General features: G+C 52.6%; 2 protein-coding genes across 4 annotated transcripts in view; one reads left to right on the forward strand and one right to left on the reverse strand.

Moving 5' to 3' along the window:
• The window catches only part of DOK4 (docking protein 4), a 30,690-nt gene extending 8,578 nt beyond the window's left edge, over window positions 1–22,112 (forward strand). The window contains exons 2-8 of one of the 2 annotated variants that reach the window (XM_063141363.1): window positions 11,011–11,118; window positions 12,418–12,532; window positions 12,693–12,812; window positions 13,192–13,381; window positions 17,089–17,230; window positions 18,348–18,471; window positions 21,549–22,112. In XM_063141363.1, the coding sequence (XP_062997433.1) occupies window positions 11,011–11,118; window positions 12,418–12,532; window positions 12,693–12,812; window positions 13,192–13,381; window positions 17,089–17,230; window positions 18,348–18,471; window positions 21,549–21,676 (927 nt within the window). In that variant the 3' untranslated portion in view covers window positions 21,677–22,112. The remainder of the gene's footprint in view (window positions 1–11,010; window positions 11,119–12,417; window positions 12,533–12,692; window positions 12,813–13,191; window positions 13,382–17,088; window positions 17,231–18,347; window positions 18,472–21,548) is intronic. The other variant, XM_063141364.1, reaches the window with a different exon arrangement.
• Window positions 1–23,745, reverse strand: part of TMEM170A (transmembrane protein 170A) — a 382,399-nt gene that overhangs the window by 273,253 nt on the left and 85,401 nt on the right. The window lies entirely within an intron of this gene.

Genomic DNA, 23,745 nt, shown 5'->3' on the forward strand with positions numbered 1-23,745 from the left:
CAATATCGTGAAACCTAGACCCCTGATACCTGGCGTGCATAGTGGGGGGGGGGGGAGAAGAAGCATTGATTAATTTTGACTAGTTTAAATGTGTCCATGTGGTTGAAGCCAGGGAGGAGGAGGAGGCTGAGCGTCGGAGTTATGTGGTGTCTCCCCTCTCCGTCAGGGGCACAGAGTTGGCAGACCCCTCCCTGGGGACGCTGTAGGGCTGGGGCCGTGCCTCAGGGTGTCAACAGTTGTGGCTTCACTCAGACGGGGCAGGCACCTTGTGTCCAGTTCGGACAGCTGTGTGCGTTGGCTTGACGGCTTTGCTGCATTCCACTAAGGACTATTGCAAGCCGTGCACAGCCAGGTCCATGTACTAGTTAAAAACCAGAGAAACGTTTAAATTACTTCCTCAAACTGTTCACCTGGGTGTTACAGGTACTAACCAGGGGGCTGTCTAGACGTCATCTTTGCCCCGCGGTGGCTCCGAATCAGTGCTGCATCGGTTATATGATGCAGCCACAGATTCGCTGCCACTGCTGGGCAAAGAGACGGGTGTGCTTTGGTGTTCCAACCCCACCTCTGCCTTGTGCTTAGGTTTACTTTTCTGTCAGTCTCCCCACTTTGCCTTCTGAGAAATGAGTGTCTGGCGGCCAGCCATGCCCACCGTGGCAGCCAATTTATGAATGGACAAGCCCCTCCCCCGTGGCAGCCATTTTGTGAGAGCGCCCATGACACTCAAAATTCCAAATGTGCCCATCAGTGCAAAGTGGCCACCCACCCCAAAATTTGGGGACCCCTGCGACTGGACCACTACTCTCCACTCGCTCTGACTAGCCGAGAATGTTCCCCCTCAGGGCCTGTGGGGGATGCAGGCTACTATTCCTAGGAAACATCTGTCGAAGCAGCCATTCTTGGCAGGCCAATTTCTTGGCCCCTAATGCAGCAACCAATAAACCAGGCCACGGAAGCACTGGACGCAATAACAGCGTGCGTTTCTCAGGAATCTGCGGGGTTACGCCCCCCTTTTTCCATGCAGAATTGCTCCTTGTGTGGCCACTTTGCCAGGAGCTGCCTCCCCCTCTACAAAGATAGAGGTTGCGTGTGGCTCACAGGCTGCGTGTGGCCAAGCCCTGGTCCGCACCAGCACATAGTAGTAGTTTGGATCCATGGAGGCAGCGTGGGCTTTCCGGTGGAGACTCGCTGGGCCCACCCCCTACCCTCCACCCATCCACGTCTGCCCTGCGACTCTGGAGGAGGATAGGCGGTGGGTGCGCCGTACTTGCCTCGCTCCAGAGAAAAAAGTTGGGTCGAGTCCCCCGACTTTTTCTCTCTACAGCTTCGCAGGAAAGCCCCGGGGTGGCTGCTGTGTTGTATAATCGCCACAGCGCCACCCCGCACCCACCCTGTGGCTTTCTGTGCATACGGACAGCCGCCCCTGTCAATTGCCTGGCAGCTGATGCTCCTATGTCACATGGGTGCCAGATGCCCAAACGGAAGAGGGAGAGAGCAGAGGCGGGGCGTGTGTGGCTTACCCAAGGTGAGATTTGAACTTGGGACCTTCCAGCTCTCAATCCTCCCTGCTGCCTACCTCGCCAACGGAAGCGTGCCGTGGCTGATGGGAGGTGTGTTTTGATCCCCCAGACAAAAGACGTCCTGTCTTAAAATGGGACCAGCCCCAGGGACGGAGGACTGATCCCTTGTGTCTTGAGGCAAGAAAGAGTAGGAAACCCTGGGCAGCGGTTCGGCTTCTCCCATATGCCTCTGGCGGCAGCGTGGTCTTTTGGCGTCCTTCCGTGGGGGTGGGGGGCATGGTTCTCCAGAGCCTCCCAACAGGCCGGTGGCGTGGGGCTTGAAGTGTCTCTAGGCGTGGCCCTAACAGACAGCTCCGCCAAGGTGTTTCCTTTTAAGAGCAGACCCTTTGAAAGCACCGGAGATGGGGCTGCGTGGAGCGCGCTCGCAGGAAGCCACACGACGTGCCAAACAGGCGCTGGGCTCCCAGGGGGCTCGTTACGTGTTTGCGAGAGCCGCTGAAGAGCCGCGCGTTCCTCCACCCTGGCAGCCAGACAAACACAGCCGTCTCGCACCGGGGTTTCCTTCTGCAAAAGCCACCGTTGGCTGGCGAGCCCCTGCCCGCCCGCCCGCCCGCCCCCCCCCCCAGCAGTCCTGGCCATGTATTTTATTTATTTATTTATTTATTTATTTATTTACTGAAGTATTTCTATGCTGCTCCTCAGCCAAAAAAGACTCCCAAAGCGGCGTACGTAAAATCAATTTTAAAAGATGGCTCTATCTAAAATGACACCCACACGCAAGGAAAAGGGAATTTTGGGGGGGGGGGCAGAGAGGAGGAAATTAATTCTTTCAGCAAGGCCGGTGGACAGGCCTTGCTTCTCTTTCCCTCTCATTTCCCTCCGTACAACCTGCTGGAATGGCTGCTGGTGGGGCGAAGTGTCGAGAAGACGCCAGCTAGGCAGGCTGGCCCGGTGCTTCCTGAGCCATTGCTGGTCAGAAAATCCTGGGACTGATCATCTCAGTCGCCAGAGATTATCACAGGAGACAATGATCTCGTTCGAGGAAATTCTGCAGATGCGACCGCCTGACGGTCTCCTGAGGAAGGCCTTTGAATAAAGTACCAGCCGAAACGCGTCAGGCTTCGTGAAAAGAGATTATTTGCATCCTGAGAACCCTTTTCTCCTTTCTCTGACCTGGTTTGGATGCTCCTCTCCTTTTGTTTCTGAGCAATTGCCGGACCAGAACCTCTGGGGTGGGGGCATATTTTCTCGGGCATCCGGGCGATCCACGTGAGGCAGTGTAGAATTAGTGTGTGGCATGAATTCTCCCGCAATGTGGCACTAGCCTCAGTCTGAGGGCCAATTCAAACCTTGCCCTCCAGATGTGTTGGGCTATAATTCCCACCATCCCCAGCTAGCCAATTTCCAGTGGCGGGATGCTGGAAGTTGTCATCCAAGACACCTGAAATTCTGGGCTCCACAATTCAAGAAGGACGCAGACAAGCTGGAGCATGTTCAGAGGAGGGCAACCAGGATGATCAGGGGTCTGGAAACAAAGCCCTAAGAAGAGAGACTGAAAGAACTGGGCATGTTTAGCCTGGAGAAGAGAAGATTGAGGGGAGATGAGAGCACTCTTCAAATACTTAAAAGGTTGTCACACAGAGGAGGGCCAGGATCTCTTCTCGATCCTCCCAGAGTGCAGGACACGGAATAGCAGGCTCAAGTTACAGGAAGCCAGATTCCAGTTGGACATCAGGAAAAACTTCCTGACTGTTAGAGCAGTACCACAATGGAACCAGTTACCTAGGGAGGTGGTGGGCTCTCTCACACTAGAGGCCTTCAAGAGGCAGCTGGACAACCCTCTGTCAGGGATGCTTTAGGGTGGATTCCTGCATTGAGCAGGGGGTTGGTTTCAGTGGCCTTGTAGGCCCCTTCCAACTCTGCTATTCTATGATTCTATGAAAGGCACCAGGTTGGGGAAAGGTGATTTAATAGTCCTGTTGGGAAGTAGAAATATTTGTGCTCTGGGAGATGCTTGCATGGATTGCCGGCACAGGACACGACTTCTTATCAGCAGCTCATTTCATCAGCCGGGACCAAACGGCATCTCCTGAGTGGAAATCCGTTGCCCGGAACGTGGTGTTCCACCTGGGATCTTCTCTGGTTCTTCTGTAATGATTTTTTATTGCGAAATTTCAACAAAACAAGAACAAACGTGCCAAAGAGGAAAACAAAAGAAAAAGGTGTACATTTGAATATATCAATTGGAATGCATGCCTAGGAGATGTGTACATTTGAAAATACTCCTGTGGGTGTAGCGCAGTGGTAGAGCGTGCGGAAGGCCCGGGGTTCAATCCCTGGCCTCTCCAGAAGGGATGTCTATATGATGCCGCTTTGGAAAGAGATCATCTCAAAAGCCTGCAGCACCGCTGCTATGAGGCTAAATCAATAAAGCCAGACCAGGCAGGAGGGAGCATGGGCCGTCCAGTCGGAAAAAACCGCCCCCTGCCCTGCGTTCCCTAGCTTTCCCATCATCATCATCATCATCAACAACAACAACAACAGACTCAGCCTCTCTCTCTACCATCTTCAGTAGCCAATTGGAGCTTTTTTGCAACGCCCGCTGGATAACCTGGAGCAAAAGTAAAAGTCGCCGTAGATCGGAACTTTGAAAACACGCAGCTGCGTGGAGGGCGGGGGGAAATCCCGATGGGGCTGCGAGTGGGCGGCTGAGTCATTTAAACAGTGCAGCGCCACTGTGCAGCCACTACGGGGTTAATAGATCGTATAGCTACCCACCCGCCCCCAGGTAGGGCTGGAAAAAGTCCTGCCTGGAACCTTGGAGAGCCATTGCTGCCAGTCCGTCTTGACAACATTGGGCTAGATGGACCAACGGCCTGACTCAGCTATGGTCCCAACCTTAATGCTTGAGCCGCCCCTTAGATGGCTTGTAAAACGGATCCGGCAGGCTCCCACGATGGTTGCACTTTAGGAGCAGAGGTCCCTGGGCTACTGCTTGTCTGGGGAGGGGAAGGGCCATAGCTCAGCATTAAAGCACCTGCTTGGCGCACAGAAGGTCCCATCTTCAATCTCCGGCATCTCCAGGTGGGGCCAGGAAAGAATCTTTGGTTCTATGTGGATGCTTTAATCGGTTTTCCAGCACATTGCAGCAGGTTGGACTAGATGATCTTTGTGGTTCCTCCAACTCCACAATTCTATGACTCTATGAATCCTGTCTGAACTGCTGCCACTTAATGTAGACCAGGTGTCGGCAATCTGGCGCCCTGCTGATGTTTTGGACTACAGGTCCCATCAGTCCCACCCGGCATGACCAATGGTCAGGGATTATGGGAACTGTACTCCAAAGCAACTGGAGGACATTGGATGGCCTTCTCCTGGGGTAGGCAATACTGAGCTATGGGCGGAGGGGGGCTCTCCTTGTAAAGGCTGTGCCCTCTGCTCATACCTCTTACAGGAAGGACTGTGGCTCAGTGGCAGAGCAGATGGTTCGCCTACAGCAGGTCCCAGGTTGACTCCCCGGCGTCTTCATTGCAAGCAAGGGCTTAGCTCAGTTGTGGAGCATGCGCTTTGCGCACCGAACATACGAACATCAGAAGAACCCAGATGCTGGATCAGACCGAGGGTCCATCTAGTCCAGCGCTCCGTTCACACAGTGGCCAGCCAGCTGTCGACCAGGGACCCACCAGCAGTGCAACAGCACCCTCTCGCCCATGTTCCCCAGCAACTGGTGCACACAGGCTTACTGCCTCGGATATTGGAGGTAGCACATCGCCATCCCAGGAGCTCATTCGCCCGGCATCCCCAGGTATTGCCGGGAAGGGGATCTGTCTGAAATCCCGGAGAGCCGTTGCCAGGCAGCCTAGAATCTACTGCGCTAGATGGACCGATGGTTTAACTCAGTATAAGGCAGCTCCTCGTATCCCTTTTTTAAAAATTTCTTCTTCTTGCTGGAAGAGCTGGCTCCTCATTAGACTCCCTCGAGCTGCAGGAGGGCTGGAACAGCGCTGCACATGCTAATAACGAGAAAAGACGTGGTCCAGGCGGAAGGAGAGCAGCACCGGCAGAGGAGGGAGAGATGCCGGGGCGGGGGGGGGGAGGGAACCTTCCTCCCTGCACACTAATTTCTATTGAGGGAGTGGGAGGGGGCTCTGGGCGGGCTCAGGTGTGCAGCAAAGGGGCTGGGAATGCTCCAGGGCTGAACCTGCAAACTGGAGACGGTGGAGGGGGGGACATACAAAGGCCTTCAGAGAGTGGGCTCTGCCGTGGCCACGCGCCGCGTCTTCTGCTGGTAATTAAGCGGCTGTGCTGTAATTAATGCTGGCTTACTGACAGGTAGGGAGTCCCGAGGGAGGGCTGGGGGCCGGAGGAGAGCTGTCAGTGGCAGGCGTTTCGTCTCCCCAGCTCTGTCTCCTCCCCGCTGCTCACGGGGAGGCAGACCCTTCTTGTAGGCTAATGAGTCAATCCCTGAAGAGGGGGCAGCAGCAGCATCGCTGTGCAAATGCAGAGAGAGAAAGAGGGTTTCTCATTGGCACACAGGCTTCCCCCCGCTTCCCCGTAGCTGAATGTGCTGGAGCGAGGCAGGAGCCGTTGCCTTGCGCACCCCGGCTGTTTCTTGGCCCCCGTCAAGCAGTGGGAGGTGATGTGGAGAGCTAGAGGCAATGGACTTCACCCACGGGAGGCCTTCTGTCTCCAGCGCCCTGGCCGGCCCCTGTTTTGCCCTGGCACCGCACTTGCGCTGACATCACTGCTCCATGGAAATTATAGCCAAGGTGTAACGTGAAGCAGACCCATGAGTACTCCGCCTGGAATGATCAAAGGAATAGTAAAGGAGAAAAGAGAAATACTGAGGGCCTTTCTTTTAACCGTTGAGTAGCTGGAACCAACCGCATAGAATCATAGAATAGCAGAGTGGGAAGGGGCCTCCAAGGCCATTGAGTCCAACCCCCCTGCTCAATGCAGGAATCCACCCTAAAGCATCCCTGACAGAGGGCTGTCCAGCTGCCTCTTGAAGGCCTCTAGGGTGGGAGAGCCCACCACCTCCCTAGGTCACTGGTTCCATTGTCATACTGCTCAAACAGTCAGGAGGTTTGGCTTCCTTTAACTTGAGCCTCCCCTTTTAGCCATCCAAAGTGGTGGTCATTACTACATCTTGTGGAAGTGGTTCCATAGTTTAGCTCTGCGCTGTGTGAAGAAGTCCTTCCTTTATCTGTCCTGGATCTCCCGCCAGTCAGCTTCATGGGAGGGACCCCCTTTGGTGCTAGTATTATGGGAGAGGGAGAAAAATGTCTCCCTATCTCCACACCATGCATAATTATGTACACCTCAGTCCTGTCTCCTGTCACTCACAATTTCTCTAAGCTAAATGTTCCCAGATGTTGCAATGCGTCCCGCAGGATCACTGGAATTCCAGTCCAATTTGTAGCCAAAAAAAAAAAATGTTCAGCCCCTTTGTGAGGTCTCCTGCTTGATGGGTTGATCATCGGCGCTAGGGCCTAGTTGTGGGCAGGGAGTCGAGGAATGAAGCATCTCTGGCAGGAGCCATAGAGCCCGTTTGTAGAGCACTTTTCCCCTCTTGTTTTTGACAATTGGCTAGGAAAGGGCTCCAGCACTTTGAAGCTGGGACATGGAACATGAAGGGGGATGAGTTGTATGTGAGCATGTGTGCATATGTGCACACATGCACCCCTCCTCCCCCAGCAGACACCTGATGTGGCCCTCGGGGCTGATGAAAAGGTTAGGCACCCTGGTCTAGAGAACGGAGAGCGTGGCATTCCCTCTTCTTTTGCACCTCCAGAAAAAGCCGCCTGAGATGGGAGGCCAAACAGGGACTTGTGAGCCCCTCCCAGGCTGCTGCTGATGGCGGGGTGTGGGTGGGTGTGCCACAATTCTGCAAGAGCACAAAGGAAATGTAGATTGGGGTGGCTAGCTGCCAAATTCAGCTTTCTGAAGATCATGTTCTTTCCAGCCCCCATCTTGCCTCCCCTTCCTGGGGGTGGAGCATCACAGGGAGCAGGGATGCCTAGAGTGACCAGATTTAAAAGAGGGCAGGGCTCCTGCAGCTTTAACTGTTGTGATGAAGAGGGCATTTCACCAGGTGCTGCATGCATACAAATGACACCTGCTGAAATGCCCTTTTCTATACGAAGGTTAAAGAGACGGGAGCCCCCTGGCCTCCTTTTTATACAGTCATCCTAGCAAGCCCTTCACCCCATGGCAGCCTGCTCCAGTGCTCTGGAACTCTCTTCCCAGGGAAGCTAGACTGGCTCCTTTCTTGATGTGCTTTTGGAGGCAGGCAAAGACGTTTATGTTCCGGCAGGCCTTTGGCGAAAAATCTGGACCTCCGTCTATGCCAAGGACTTTTAAAATTATTATGTATTTTAAATTTTTAAATGCTTTAATACTGAAATGTATTTAATTATATTTTTAATTTTTGTATATTTTTGTTTATAGGTTTTTACTGTATATGTTTTAATTTTAAAAAAGCAAGATACAAATAAATATGATGATGATGATGATGATGATGATGATGATGATGATGATAACAGCAGCAACACTCTCAAAGTTCCAACTGTGCCCATCAACCCAAAAGTGTTGGGAGACCCCCTTCCCTTTAAAAAAAAACACTCCAAAATACTCCAAAATACTGTTTGGTTTTCACATTTAAGCAACATCTCCCACCCATACAAGTCTGCACAAGCATTGCAGTCCACTTTGAAGGCCCTTTCCCCAAACTCTGCTACCATGATGTGCTACACGTAGGTATAAAAGACAGGGTCTTCTCAGTGTTGTCACCCAGAATTTGGAACAGTCTTCTCAAGGAAGTTTGCCTCGCTCTGTTGCTTGGTTTTAGCAGCTAGAAAATACTGTCTTTTTTAGCTGAGGTTTACTGGGCACTGCTCTTAAATTCATTCTGGGCTTCTTTAAATGAGTGATTTATAGCACACTCATGACTGTTCACTCATGGATGTTCATGGGTCATTTTGGTGATTCAGTTACCAAAACGCATCTCCCGCTCTCCCCCCCCCCCCCCATTTTTCCATAAAGAAATAAACCTCAGAAATCCCGATTCTTCTGAAATATGTCGGTATTTCACTGGATTTCCTGCTGGTTTACAGTCAAAGTTGCGTTACAAGATGGCCACTAGAGGGTGCTGTCCCATTCAACTGTATGGGCTGGGAGGTTTTACATTACAGGCCATGCGGTTGCTGCTTCCTTCCCTGTGTAATTCAGCTCGTTTTAAATGTGGAAGTGAACCAGGAAGCACAGCTGGTGTATTATTGAAGACTGCCTGGAGTAGATATTTTAAGGCAGCCTTTAAATACTAGAAAGAAACACACAAAGTCTGCTGTGGCCACCTTGATATGATTCGACCTTCATAATACACCTTTGCTGACGTGCACAGTTTTGGTGGGACAGCTCCCCAGAGCTGTGTTATCAACACTCCCATTGCTGAGTCCAGCTCCTTCTTGTCATTGTGTTGGGGCTGAACGTTCCCTTTATTCCTCCCACTGGTTCCTCCATCCCAGACTAATTATGTTGCATTTGCCTCCTGCCGACTTGGAGACCCAAATCATTGTGATGCTCTTCAGCCTTGCTCCATTGGGACTGGTGTGAGCTCTGCCTGGGGGTTTCCAGTCCCCCATAACAAGCCCTTGAAGTCTCTTCCTGTGGGAATGAATCCCCGCAGCAAATGTGTCAGGGTACCAAGCATCCTTGGAGCACCTTCCTCCATTCCCTGGATTCATAGAATCATAGAATAGTAGAGTTGGAAGGGGCCTATCAGGCCATCGAGTCCAAAAGTTGCTAGTTTTGAGAGAGGCGGGTGCAAGATGGGAGCAAGGCGGGTGTCACAAAACAGGGACCTGTTTCACACATTACAACAGAGTTTTTAAACCCTGGAGTGTTGTGGATGAAATCAGAGGGAGCGAGTGTACTGGTTCTTGCTGTCCAAACACTCCGGCTGCAAGCAGGAAGAGAACAAAACCAGGGATACTCTATCCCTAGGTTGTTAAGCATGATGAGTGAACCAGGAATTTTGGGTGGTTGGAGGAGAGATAACCCAAAGTTGGAACACATGGTTTAACCCAGTAATCCAGAGCTCCTGTCTTGTTTAACAACCTAGGCTGGTTTAGCCCCAGCGGGAGCAATCGAGCAGCAGGAGCCAGGATACTCGCTTACTACCGTTTCATTCACTACAACCCAAGATATGTTTTTTTTTAAAAAAAAAAAAACTGGGTTGTTGTGATGTCCAAACCGGGCCATTCTCAGTCTGTGTTCACACATAATGCTAAGCTAGAGTGACCATATGGAAAAGAGGACCGGGCTCCTGTATCTTTAACAGTTGTTCAGAAAAGGGGATTTCAGCAGGTGTCATTTGTATATATGGAGAACCTGGTGAAATTCCCCCTTCATCACCACAGTGACAGCTGCAGGAGCTATACTAGCGTGACCAGATTTAAAAGAGGGCAGGGCACCTGCGCTTTAACAGTTGTGATAAAGAGGGCATTTCACCAGGTTCCCCATATATACAAATGACACCTGCTGAAATTCCCTTTTCTATGCAGCTGTTAAAGATACAGGAGCCCTGCCCTCCTTTTCATAGGGTCACCCTATGTATCTGGTCACTCTACAAAAGAAGGCAGGGCTCCTGCAGCTTTAACTCTGGCTGAGGGTGTTGGCAAGACAGGTTGGGAGCTGGGTTGTTTTCTCACCTTTGGTCTCAGAGGAGTTCCCTTCTTTCCTCCAAATGGGAACTTGCATTGAGTTGAGGCTTTCGTAGACTTGGGGTTTCCTTTTGAGCTTGCCCTGGTTTCCCTTTTCTCCCACATCAGCTGGCCTCCTCCTCTTCCTTGCCTTTGCTCAGCCTGACCAGGGTGGCATCAAAGGCTAGGCCTGGTTGGTCACCTGCCAACGGCCTACACCCCAGCAGGGGCTCACTGACGATTCCTCCTATCTTCACCACCATAACGTGCGCACTCACCTGCCTCTCGCTCTGGCCCCGGCAACAGGCTGCCGGCTCCTGGCTCTCTGCTTGCCGTGATGGGAAAGAGGATGAGGAGTGAGGGCAGCTGGTGACAATGGCAGTGAGAAGGAAGGCTTACCGAGGGAGGGGTGCGTTGAGAGCGCCTTGCCCAAGGGCCCTCCAAAACCTGCAGCGGGCAGGGAGCCTGAGCTTCTGTTTCAGCGTATCGCATCTTCGCGTGGCCGGTCCTACCATTGGGCGGAATGAGGCAGTCTGAGATGTTGTGAAAGGGGCGGCACACATATATTCCATCTGTCACTAGTTTGTCTACTGCCCTGCCGTTCCCCGTTGGGTCATTCGGCCTTTTAGAATGGGGGGAAAGAATTGCATAAAAGCTTGCAAATCACCCAATGCTTGGGGGAGAGGGAAAAGGGGGTAATGGGGAACCCCAGAGGGCCAGATTGGGCCTCTGGGCTTTTGGTTCGGCACCCCTGATGTAAACAGACCTTCCTTCCTTCTCTCTGCCAGATTTACCGCCGTTGCTGGCTGGTGTTCCGGAAATCTTCCAGCAAAGGTCCTCAGCGACTGGAGAAGTACCCCGATGAGAAGTCGGTGTGTTTACGTGGGTGTCCAAAGGTGAGCACGCATGCACGCACGCACACGCACACACCCTGGTTCCTGATTCAGTGGTGCTTTCTGCTCTGGGGAGAAGGGACTGCATCTAAAGCAGACTGTGTCGGGCAACGGGGCGGACGAGGGGGGGCCTCTCTGCTCTTCCCCAGCCGCTGTCACATGCTTACCTCATTCACAGCCAGGGGCCCTTCTGGGGACTTTCTGAATGGGCAACTTCCTACACAGAGCCGACTTGCAGTTTGCCGGCTCCGGTGATGTTCACCAACGTTCCCCCAGTGTGGCAACGTTCTCATTATCATGAAATGTTTCCCTGGGGCCCCATTCGTGGTCCGCGTGACGCTGCGCGCTTGAAAAACACCCCTGCCCGAGGGAGCCATCGTGGCAAAAATAACCCTGTATGTTTTTTTCCGAGGGAGCGGCAGTTCCACGCTAGCCTCTTCTGCCTTCTCAGGCTTTCCACCCCCGTCGGCCCCCTGTCCTCGCCCCCCGCCCTGCCCCTCACCATCCTGGTGCTCAGACACCTCCTGTGAGCAAGCAAGGGCCCCCTGCCCAGCCATGGCCCCGATCTCACTTTACGCAGGGCATCCGAGAAGACCGCAGGCCGGCGTCGGGTGGCGCGAGTCAGTTCTTCCCTCGGCATCTTCCTCCTCTTTAAGGGCTAAACTACCTGGTACGTTACGTGTGTAACGGGTAGCAGGTCCTAACTTGGCTTTTTTCCTTCAGTGTGAACGCATGGGTCCCTGATCCAGACTGGGACCACCGTGTGTGAGTACCCAGCTGTTTCCCTTGCCCCCAAATTCACACACACCCTCCCTGCAGGGGCTAAAAACAGAGAAACCTGTATTGGTGCAAATGGAGTTCTCCCCCTTTCTTTACCCCCCATGTGTGGAGGGGGATTTGGGGTGGGGGAACAGCCACACATCATGTGTGTGTGGTGTTCTCCATCTGGATTGGGTCTCTACATGCTTATACAAAAGTTTTAAAAAGTTAGGATCAGTGACACGTCGTGCCTTTAATACCGCGGGTCGTTTCGCTCCCGTAGCTGTTCCCAGAGCTGCCCTGCCTCAAATTTTGGAGCCACAACTGCTGAAAATCGAAGGCCTCCAGCCCGATGGCTTCTCCCTACCCCCCACCAGACAGTTGACTGCTCATCCTCAGTGTAAGGCCGTCCCGATGTCCTCGGACCACAGGCAGGCAGCTGAGCAGAACCGGTGGTTCCTTTCCTTTGTGGTAGAGCCAGATGGGTTTTGGGGAGGTGCCCCAGAAGGTGTGGCTTCCCAAAACATCTGGCCTCCCCAACAGGTCACGGAAATCAGCAACGTGAAATGCATCACGAGGGTGCCCAAAGAGACCAAGCGCCAGGCTGTGGCCATCATCTTCACGGACGACTCGGCTCGGACGTTCACCTGTGACTCAGGTAGGAGGCTGCTCCCCTTTGTGGGGCTTCTGGTTGCCGAGCAGGGGGAGGGGAGGGCAGCTTGCGATCGCGCAGGGCTTGCGGGGAAGAGGTGTGGGCCCAGGGTTGGAGGGGGGGGGGGGCGGCTGGATGCCGACTGAGGGCTGTTCTGGTTTTGCAGAGTTAGAGGCCGAGGAGTGGTACAAAACGCTGTCCGTCGAGTGCCTGGGGGCCCGGCTCAACGACATCAGCCTGGGAGAGCCGGATCTGCTGGCGCCCGGGGTTCAGTGTGAGCAAACAGGTAAGGAAGGGGCGTTGGTGGTGCTTGGCTTGCCCTGGAGCTGACGGGGTGGGGGCAGAACCTCTTTTGGGGGGGGGGGCTTGGCCCTCAGGGGAATCCCAGAAGACCAGATTGGGACGCGAGGAGGGCTTAATGCGAAGGCTTTCCCTGGAGGGGCGTGGCTGACTCGGGCATGCTGGGAGTTGAAGTCCAAGACATCTGGAGGGCACCGGGTTGGGGAAGACTGCCCCATCTGGCACTACCACATGGACCCTAGGAAACAACGGATGGGAGAATGTTGCCGTTGTCCAAGTAAAGTCTTAAGAAGGAGAGGAATTGGAGGGGGGTGGAAGCTGGACACGGGTGCGCCTGACCCTGGTCGACTGCATTTCCCCCGCAGATCGGTTTAATGTCTTCCTCCTGCCCTGCCCCAACCTGGACATCTATGGCGAATGCAAGCTGCAGATCACCCATGAAAACATTTACCTCTGGGACATGCACAACCCCCGCGTCAAGCTCGTCTCCTGGCCCTTGTGTTCGCTGCGCCGCTACGGACGGGATGCCACGCGGTTCACCTTTGAGGCTGGCCGGTACGCGCAGTCGCGTCTCTTTGGGGAGATGTGGCTTTCAGGCCAGAGGCCGTCCTTTGAGCCAGAAGGCACGCGGGCCAGAGCGAGTCGAGGAGGAGTTTGCGTGCTGTGAAACTGGAGAAGGGGGTTGAAGGACTGGTCCCTGCTCGGCACGTTGGATGTAGGAGCTGGGAATGGGCACCTAAGCCACTGGGTGACTTTGGGCCAGTCGCTCGCTCAGCCCAGACTTCCTCATAGGTTTGCTGCAAAAATCAAAAGGAGGGATGGGGAGTCGTGTGGCACCAGGGGTGGGGAAAACTGTGGTCCATGGGGTGGATGAGGCCCTCTAGAACATAAGAGCATCAGAAGAGCATCTAGTCCATCATTCTACCCGCACAGCGGCCACCCAGTTGCCCACGGAAAACCCACAAGCAGGACGTGAATGCAACAGCACCCTCCTGCACATGATCCCCAGCAACTGGAGGTCCCCATCTGGCTAACCAGCTTCACTGCAGTCTTATCTCTGAACAGAGATTGGAGATAAGAAATTTCTCCTCCTCCCACGCTGCCATGAATCTTTTCAAAAAGCCTTGTTTCATTTTGGGTGGGGGGTTGCTGCTGGGAAGAGAAGGGATACCCCTTGAAAAATCACCCTTCCCCCCCCACCACCACCACCTGCTGACTGCAGTGTGTACGATCGGGTGTGATTGTGTGTGAATATGTTCATGAATGTGTGTGTAATTGAGTGGTGTCTGAGCAATCATGTTGGGGCCATATGCCAACAGTAGGGTGGCCTTGCCCACTTTGGGTGTGGTCCCACTACCTGCTGGCATGCAGCTCCCAACATGCTGACTTCAAATGATGGGAGTTGCAGTCTAACACATCTGGGGCTTGTCTGATGCGCACGATATATACCCTGTTGTGGCCTTGAAGTTGCGCCCCATTATTTATATGCTTTATCCCCTCGAAAGTACACTTTTTCTAAGTGTTGACTCTTACTACTGCTCCAGTGTCACCACTGTTGCGGGAACGCAGGCCAGGGGATAGAGGGCGGGCACGACAAGCCATGGCCACCATGGCAATATGAAATGCCGGGGGAAGTAAGGGCAGTTATGATATATAAGGAAGAAATTAAATGAACTGGAGCAACGCATCTGCGCTGCTACAGGCTTCTGAAGTTGTGCAGAATTGTGGGTGTGTCCCTCCCAAATTTTTTTTTTTTGTGATTTTCCGGTCCCTCCATTTTCTCTCCATTCCCCCCGCCTGACAACAGCGCTGCGTTTTTTCCTGGCCGGATAGCCAGTGTTCCCTCCTGCAATATAAATCTATCGATGTCGCTTTGCAGTAGCGGTGCTGCGGGGTCTCGGGTGAATCAGCGAGCAAAGGGATGTTGTAGAGACGCCCCCAGGTTGAAGGAGGCTGCTCTAGTTCAGGAGTGGGCAGAAGGTAGGTCTCCCGAAGTTTAGGACTACCGCTCCCAGAAGCCCCTGCCAGCATGGCCAATGGTTAGGAATGCTGGGAGTTGAAGTCCAAGACATCTACTTTATGTCCACCCCTGCTCAAGTTCGTTATGCCCGCTAACACCCAAAAAATAGTTAACCCCCGCAGGACAGGAGTGTTTTGAAGGATCAGACTGGCGTCCTTGTGGATGCCTCATCATGTGCTGTGATTGCTAGGTGAAAAGGAACAGTCCCTGAAATGGCCACTCGCATGGAATGAAGCGGAACCGTTTGCTCTGCTCAGTCCATGGCAAGATTTTAAGCCCTGGTTCCATGAAGCTAAAAGCCCCTTCCCGGGAGCTCCGGGCCGTCCCCTTTTCTAGGCCCACATTTCTAAACTTTGCAAATTGATTTAGATCTTCCCAGTCTGCACCTATTAGCGACTCCAGCTAATTACCAGCTACAAAGGAAAGACATTTGATCTTTTTCCCTTTTATCCCAGACCTTCACTGACTCATTATGCCTGGCTTTTATACAGAGATTAGAGAAATTCTTCCAGCTTCGTCCCACCCTGCTCCAAGGCCCTGGAACAGTCTGTTCTGACAATAAAGCCATTTGTTTCTTTGGCAGCAAAAAAAGGGGGAATAACCCCATCCGCTAGAGGGGAAAAGAGCTCAGAGCAAGGCAGAGGTTCCATTCCCTTCTTTCTCTCCCAGTGTGGGAAGATCTCAGATCTTTGCAATGGAGAAAGAATGCACGATCTGTTCAAAAGATGCAATAATAGATCTGCTGTTGCGTCTAGACCACCCTTCCCCAACCTGGCGCCCTTCAAATTTGTTGGACTACAACTCCCAGAATTCAGCTGTGGCCATGATGGCTGGGAATTACGGGAGTTGTATTCCAACATGTATAGAGAGCACCAGGTCAGGGAAGGCTGAAACAGATTTTCTGTGCATTCTTGGGCAAACCTTGGGCATGTACAACCCAGTGAAAATGTGTCTCGGTACAACCCAGAGTCTGTGTCAATGTATTTGTCCCAAACCAGTTTGCAAATCCACTTCTAAACATATTTGCAAAATGCCGCTTGCTCTGGCTGTGGTTTGCAAGCGTGGTGGTGCAAATTAGCCACTAACTATAGTTCGCTCCAAAACTAAAAGGCATCAGTGCATGTGCAAGAGGTTAAGCTCAAAAGAGTGAGGAAGTAATCTGGCAACATGCTCCCAGTCTCCTGGCCATGGCTGCGTCTGCACCAGGACTCTAAAAGAATGTGAATTGCCAGTCTGTATAAACAACCCCAGATGAACTTCTTGAAAGCGTTGTGGATGTGGCTGGTTCACCAAATAAGCAGTGCATTTTGTAAGGTTCTTCACACAGCACATAGTTGAACTACGGAACTCACCGCCACAAGATATCATGATGACCACCAATTTGGGTGGCTTTAAAAGGGGGTTGGATAAATTCCTGGAGAAGGCCATCCATGGCTACTAGTCCTGATGGCCATATGCTGCCTCCAGTATCAGAGGCAGTAGGCCTATCTATACCAGTTGCTGGGGAACATGGGTGGGAGGATGCTGCTGTACTTACATCCTGCTTGTGGGTTCCCCGTGGGTTGCTGCTTGGCCAAAATGTGACCAGAATGCTGGAATAGATGGAGCCTTGGTCTGATCCAGCAGGGCTCTTCTGATTTTCTTACATTCTTAATCACATCGGTTGCAATATTCCGAGGAAAAAGATCTTATTGAGGCTGTCTTTGGATCCTGTCCTTCCCGGGAGGTTAGATCAGAAAGGGGCTGGACTGAGGCCGCCTCAGTGATTTCAGCTCAGCAGTTAGTAGGGTAGTTATTATGAATGACATAGTTCAAGACATTTATTAATTGTTTTCTTCATTTTTTTATTTAGTGAAAAAAGGAAATATTTACAAGACTTTATAAACACATACAAGAAAGGGGAAAACGCACAAACAGGATTAGTTATTTAAGGTGCAATCTTATGCATATTTAGACAGGAAAAAAACGTCCTGCAACTCCCAGCGTCCCTCACCTAGCATGGCTGGCCAGGGAATGATGGGAATTAAAGGACTTTTTTCCTGTCTAAACGTGCATAGAAGTGCACCCTAACTGCATTTCTCCACCACCCGTAACTGGTTCTCTGAGTAACAAGGTGATGGGTTCCACTTGGACACTCAAGTCTGCATTCCGTGTGTGAGTAGGCACAGAGTGGGAAGGATGTCTTCCTTTGCTGCAGTCTCTCTCCTGACCCGCTGCTCTCTGTCACTGCCCTTTCGCTTAGCAGGATGTGCGACGCAGGTGAAGGGCTGTACACCTTTCAGACCCAGGAGGGGGAGCAGATCTACCAGAGGGTGCACAGCGCCACCTTGGCCATCGCTGAGCAGCACAAGCGTGTCCTTCTTGAGATGGAGAAAAATGTGAGGGTGAGCTTCCGTCCGTGGGGTGGGAGGGCGGGGAGGTGTTTTATGATCTCTGAACACCTCCAGAAATGCCAAAAGTCAAAGGGATAGAAGGAAGGATGTTTAAAAGAGTCAAAGCACTTCGACGTGTTTCAGATCCGTAAGTCCTTCTGGCAGATGGTTCCCTTTACATTCTAACAAAGCACCCTGAGGAAGGACCTACAGGAACGAAATGCATTGGTGTGGTTTTTTACTGAATTAAACAACCAGTATAAACAACCAGAGCCCGTGTGGTGTAGTGGCTAAAGTGTTGGACTGGGAGTCGGGAGAGCCGGGTTCTAGTCCCCCACTCGGCCATGGAAACCCACTGGGTGACTTTGGGCCAGTCACACATTCTTAGCCCAACCCACCTCACAGGGTTGTTGTGAGGATAAAATGGAGAGGAGGAGGAGGATTATGTACGCTTCCTTGGGTTCCTTGGAGGAAAAAAGGCGGGATATAAATGCAATAATAAATAAATAAATAATAAACCTTTTTTCTTCCGCTTTGCCTTCGGCCTTTTTTGGCATCCCTAGGAGCATCATTTGGAGGAAAATAAGTACCTCGCTTTCCTCCCTGCTTCTGTCCCATGATACTTCCTCTTTCTTCACACAGGTGAAGAAAGAGGAAGTAAACAATGACCACGTGGCCCATTCAGTGGGCATTTTTATTGTGTGGCTTTTCCTGCACACAGCTCAAGTTACAGGAAGCCCGATTCCAGCTGGACATCAGGAAAAACTTCCCGACTGTTAGAGCAGGACGACAATGGAACCAATGACCTAGGGAGGTCGTGGGCTCTCCCACCCTAGAGGCCTTCAAGAAGCAGCTGGACAGCCCTCTGTCAGGGATGCTTTGAGGTGGATTCCTGCATTGAGCAGGGGGTTGGACCTGATCGCCTTATAGGCCTCTTCCAGCTCTACTATTCTATGCTTCTATGAAGGGCTGCAAAGATCGAAAGGACTCGTTTTGGGGGCGGTCGCGGTGTGGACACTTACGCTGCATTGGGTGCCCTGCAGTCTACGTGCAGCCCTTCCTCCTTGCAGCCTCCCCGTTCTCCAAGGGCCCTTCGGACTTCTAATTCTCCTCCTCTCCCCCGTTGCAGCTACTGAACAAGGGCACAGAGCACTACTCCTACCCCTGCACACCCACCACCATGCTGCCGCGCAGCGCCTACTGGCACCACATTACCGGCTCTCAGAACATCGCCGAATCCTCCAGCTACGGTGGTGAGTTGCGCTTCCCGGCGGGGAGGAGTCCGGGCTTTCCCCAGATTCATCTCATTCCCGTTTTTGTTCTCCAATGGGGGGGCATTTTTTTTAGGGGTGTGCACGGACCCCCGGCGCCACTCCGCCCATACTCCGCTCCTCTTTGCGCGGAGCTCCGGCTCCGAATCGGAGCTCCGCAGTGGAGGGGAGTGGCGCCAGGTAAGGCCCCCCTCCCTCCTCTCCCTTACCTGCGTCTGTCTGCGGTCCCTCGGCTTCTTCAATTGAGCCCGTGGCTCCACGGGCTCAATTGAAGAAACCGAGGGACCGCGGACGGACGCAGGTAAGGGAGAGGAGGGAGGGGGGGTTACCGGGCCCTGCCACTGTCGCCACATGGGCGACAGCGGCAGGGCCCAGTAAACCTCACTTACCTTTCTTGCGGAGCTCCGGATCGAGGTGAAGGATCCACCTTCACCTCGATCCTCTTGGCAACGCTCCGCCGGCCCCCCAATCCTCTTCGCCTCCGCTTTAAGGGGAGGCGAAGCCCCCCGCTCCGCTTCTAATTCGCCGGTCCGATTAGAAGCGGAGCTCATCACTATTTATTTTTATGACTGCATAGGCCCAGGAGGGTAGCAAGGAGCTCCTCCCGCCTCCCCTGCCTGCCCCCAGGGGAAAATCGCCCAAAGCAGAGCTACGGACTGCGTCCTACATCGCTCCACGTTGCAGTGTGCCTTTGGTTTATGGCCACAAAGATTCCTGAGGGGTGCAACAAGGCCAACAGCACAGCTAGGCCTGGACCTTGGGGCTGAAGTCTAGGGTCCCAGAGCACTTGCCCATTGACTTCCCAGAAGGCAGCAGGTGGAGGGGGCAGCAATAAACGGGCCCGCGCCAGCAAACGGGGAACAACGGATTGACGCTGCTCACCACTGAATCCGTCCTTCCCTCTTGTGTTTCAAAATCTTTTGCGGTCAGTGAGCAGCCGGCCAGGCATGTGCCTGGTTGCACACTCTCATTTTCCTTTAAAACGTGATTATCCTTTTCGACCACAAATCGTTGCCTATTCCCAAGTCGGTGTGTGAGGTATCAGGGCCACAGAAGCAAACTCGCGTTTTATTCCTGTAGGCACGATGGTGCTACGCTTTAAGGCAGTGCAAACTGCAAGGCGACACATGCTCAGAAGATTCCTTTTCGTAGCAGAGCTGGCCAACGCGTTTGTTTGTTTGCTGTAACATAGCAGTGATGTAGAAGCAGTTATAAAACACACAGCATAGAGCTAGGAAAGGGAGAGGAGGGCTGCCACTTATGTGCCTCACAAAGGAAGGAAGGAACCCACGGCCATCGAAACCCTCCCTCCACTCCCAGCCGGGTCGGACCATTAAGTCCTGTTTGAGCCTTGCTCAACCTGGTGCCCTCCGGACGCGTGGGACTGCGACTCCCATAATTCCCAGCCAGCGTGGCCAATGTTGCATGATGGGGGTTGCAGTCCAATGAAGAGCACCAGGCTGAGCAATGCTTCTCCTAGCTGCACCACCGAACAAGAGTTAAAGTGTTGTTTGGGGGCCTTGATTTAAGATTTGCAAGGGGTGCTGGGATTGAGCAAATGAAATTGTTTTGCAAGCCAGATCTGGCCTCTTGGCTGCCAACGGGCTGTCCCCGGATTACACCATCCTTCTCATGTGCAGAGAGCTTTTTCTAGATTTAGTATGCTGCCATGTGTAAGAAAGCTGACAACACAAGTCTAATTTAATACAATATCGTGATGCTATTTTGCGGTCGATCACACCACATTTTGTATTGAAGTTCTAATGGGCCCAGTACAGAATTGAACACTTTTAAGCCCTATTGATTTCCCTGGGATATCTAAGCATATCCTTAAATTTCTCTGTTTTAAATCAATGAGACGAAAAAGTGCTTAGCTTTGGCTGGATCATGTCCAATGGCTTCCTTTACTTAGAACGTTTCCATACCGTCGTTCGACTGAAATAGTTCTCTGTGTTGTGGATTGATTCCTCAAAATGTCATGAGTCTTATCTTCTCCTACTTTATTGTCCGGTATAGAAGCATTACTAATCAATAAAATAAATAAATGGGAGGAGCCAAGGGAAGAAGGCGTGGCTTTCCAGGACAGCCAGATTGGAATGCCGCGCCTGAGGTTCCCCTCATTCATAATAAGACTGATGCACTTCTTCACACAGCACATGGTTAAATTATGGAACTCACTACCACAAGATGTAGTGATGGCCATCAGTTTGGATGGCTTTAAAAGGGGGTTGGATAAATTCCTGGAGGTGAAGGCTATCCATGGCTACTAGCCCTGATGGTTGTGTGCTATCTCCAGTATTCGAGGCAATAAGCCTGTGTGCACCAGTTGCTGGGGAACATGGGCGGGAGGGTGCTGTTGCACCATGTCCTGCTTGTTCATCCCTGGCCGATAGCTGGTTGGCCATGGCGTGAACCGAGTGCTGAACTAGAATCATAGAATAGCAGAGTTGGAAGGGGCCTACAAGGCCATCCAGTCCAACCCCCTGCTCAATGCAGGAATCCGCCCTAAAGCACCCCTGACAGATGCTTGTCCAGCTGCCTCTTGAAGGCCTCTAGCATGGGAGAGCCCACAACCTCCCTAGGTAACTGATTCCATTGTCGTACTGCTCTAACAGTCAGGAAGTTTTTCCTGATGTCCAGCTGGAATCTGGCTTCCTTTAACTTGAGCCCATTATTCCATATCCTGCACTCTGGGAGGAGTGATGGCCACCAATTTGGATGGCTTTAAAAGGGGGTTGGATAAATTCCTGGAGGAGAAGGCTGTCAATACCGTATTTCTTCGATTCCAAGACGCCATCGATTGTAAGACCTGACAGATGGTTGTCCAGCTGCCTCTTGAAGGCCTCTAGTGTGGGAGAGCCCACCACCTCCAGAGGTAACTGATTCCACTGTCGTACTGCTCTAACAGTCAGGAAGTTTTTCCTGATGTCCAGCCGGAATCTGGCTTCCTTTAACTTGAGCCCATTGTTCCGTGTCCTGCTAGAGGGACTAGATGGACCCTTGGTCTGATCCAGCATCAGGGCATTTCTTATGCTCTTATTTCTTCTGTCTGCCCACAGGTGATACGTACCCGGGACCCCAGGCCAGCTCAGAGACAGACCTCCTCAACCGTTTCATCTTACTGAAGCCAAATGCTCCCAAAAATGGAAAGAGTGACAGCAAAGATCCAAACTCTGCTTCGCAGTGATGCGGCCCTGAGTGGAGAGAGAAAAGCGAGAAGGCCCAGCCAGAGTGCTGGCTCAGTCCAAGAGAGCCGTTGCTCAGCATCGAAGATTTTTTTTGTTCCAGTGCCTGCTCCTTTCCTACCTACCACGAGAGGTCTGAGGTTTGGGGACAGCTTTTGGCTGTGGGGAAAAGGAGCAGAATTTGCACAGAATTCCAAGGAGAATGTTCCGGATCCAGGAGTTTGGCCCCAACAGCCTGAAACTGCAGTGGGCAAAGCCCTGCTAGGCCCAGAATGACGGCAAGAGCCTAGACGTGAGGACGAGAATTAGCTATATATTGTTACAACTATTTTAAATATATAATATTGCTTATGCATATTCTATATATCAAGAGATTTTTCTCACACGAATGCACATTTCTTAGCCATCGAGGTGAGATTTTTAAACGGCCGGAGGGTGGGTGGGGTGGGGAGGTTCTTTTCCGTTCTTTTATAGGGGCCGTGACTCCGGGCCCGAAGGAGAAAGAGTTTTCAGCCGTGCCGGAATGACGTCTTCCCAAATCGTAGCCTGGGAGCAGAAAGACTGAGTTATCTGGTGAACAAAACCGGGCTGTTTTTCTTGGCAGCGTGAGGGGGTTGGGATGTAGGTAAGGTTTGCTGCTGACACAGGCCTCCGGGAGAGTAAGCCTTTCTGCAGAATCCTCAGCGGATCATTTGCTGCGGACAGTTCACCGGGTCTTTAGGAGACCAAACACAAAGCCGCCTGGCGGAAACGAGAGAGCCTGGGCCTGAAAATCAAATAAAATGGGGGGAGTTCACAGCTTCTGAAAACTAAGCTAAGTTTGCACTTCTCTGAGCCACTGGTTACATGCAAACGCACAGCCCTCTCCAACCCAGTACCATGGGCTGGGCTGGGCTGGGCGTGATGAAGTTGCAGTGCAACACATTTGGAGGGCACCCACTTGGGGAAAGCGGTGGCAGACCCTCAAGACGTCTCAGGAGAAGCCAGTTTTCTTTCCAGGCTATGACTTCGGCACAAATTTCCTGCCCTCTGGCCTGCCGAGGCAGGGGCACACGCGCTCTCTATCTGAGCTGCCGGCTCAGGACGGGCTGGGCCTTTCGAGGCCTTCACAGGGCAGGCGACGGAAATGTTTCACTCAACTCTCGTTGGCTGTTCCTTGTGGATATTTATCGGCAGTTCGTGAGCTGCAAGGGGCGGCTTGACCTTCCCTCCCTCCCTCCCTCCCAATTTATTTGGATATTTATTTGGATATCCACAATATATTGTGGATATCGGCAGTTCGCGAGCTGCAAGGGGCGGCTTGACCTTCCCTGCCTCCCTCCCTCCCTCCCTCCCAAATGCAGGTGCTATATTATATTATATTATAGATAGATGTGCAAGCCACCCGAACAAGGCAGTTTCCCAAATGGGTATTGTGAGAGTGCGTGCGTGTGTTTTTCTCGTGCTGGTTGGGGTGGGGACATTTGGAGCTGCCTTGTGGAGCTTGTCGGAAGGTTCTCGCTACATTCCACTTGAGGACCGTTTCACCGACCCTCGATCCAGCTGCAAGGCACAGCTCTGCTTCCCGGCAGGGCCCGCCGCTGAACGCTCCGTCCTCTCCCCGTGCCCAAGGCCTGCCCCACAACCTCTTCCCCGCCGAGTGTTCTGCATGAAATCAATGCAAACCTCCACTTGACCGGCTGGAGACAATCAATTGGGTGCAAGGCCCTCGTGTTCTGAGGCTCGTCCCACCCGACCCGCTGCCTCGCCCTCTGCCCCGGATGGAGCGGCAGCGTAGGAATGGGCACGCCGTGGGGTTGCCCCTGCTCTGGTGCCCGCAGCGGCAGCAACTCGATCTGCAGGCCTTCGACGGTGAGCGTGCTTCCCTCGATGCCTTGAAATGCCTCATTTTTAACGGAGAGACAGGATATAAACGTAATTCATGAACAAAGGTCTCCAGATCGCACCGCTGTAACAAGCACAGGAGCAGGTGAACCGGCAGCCCATGGTTCTCCATTCCTGCCATTCAAAAGGCCAGTGCCCAGCCGAGTACAGCAGGGCTGGGCAACTTGTGGCCCCCCAGATGTTTTGG

The sequence above is a fragment of the Elgaria multicarinata genome, chromosome 14 (assembly GCF_023053635.1).
Source record: "Elgaria multicarinata webbii isolate HBS135686 ecotype San Diego chromosome 14, rElgMul1.1.pri, whole genome shotgun sequence".
NCBI lineage: Eukaryota > Metazoa > Chordata > Lepidosauria > Squamata > Anguidae > Elgaria > Elgaria multicarinata.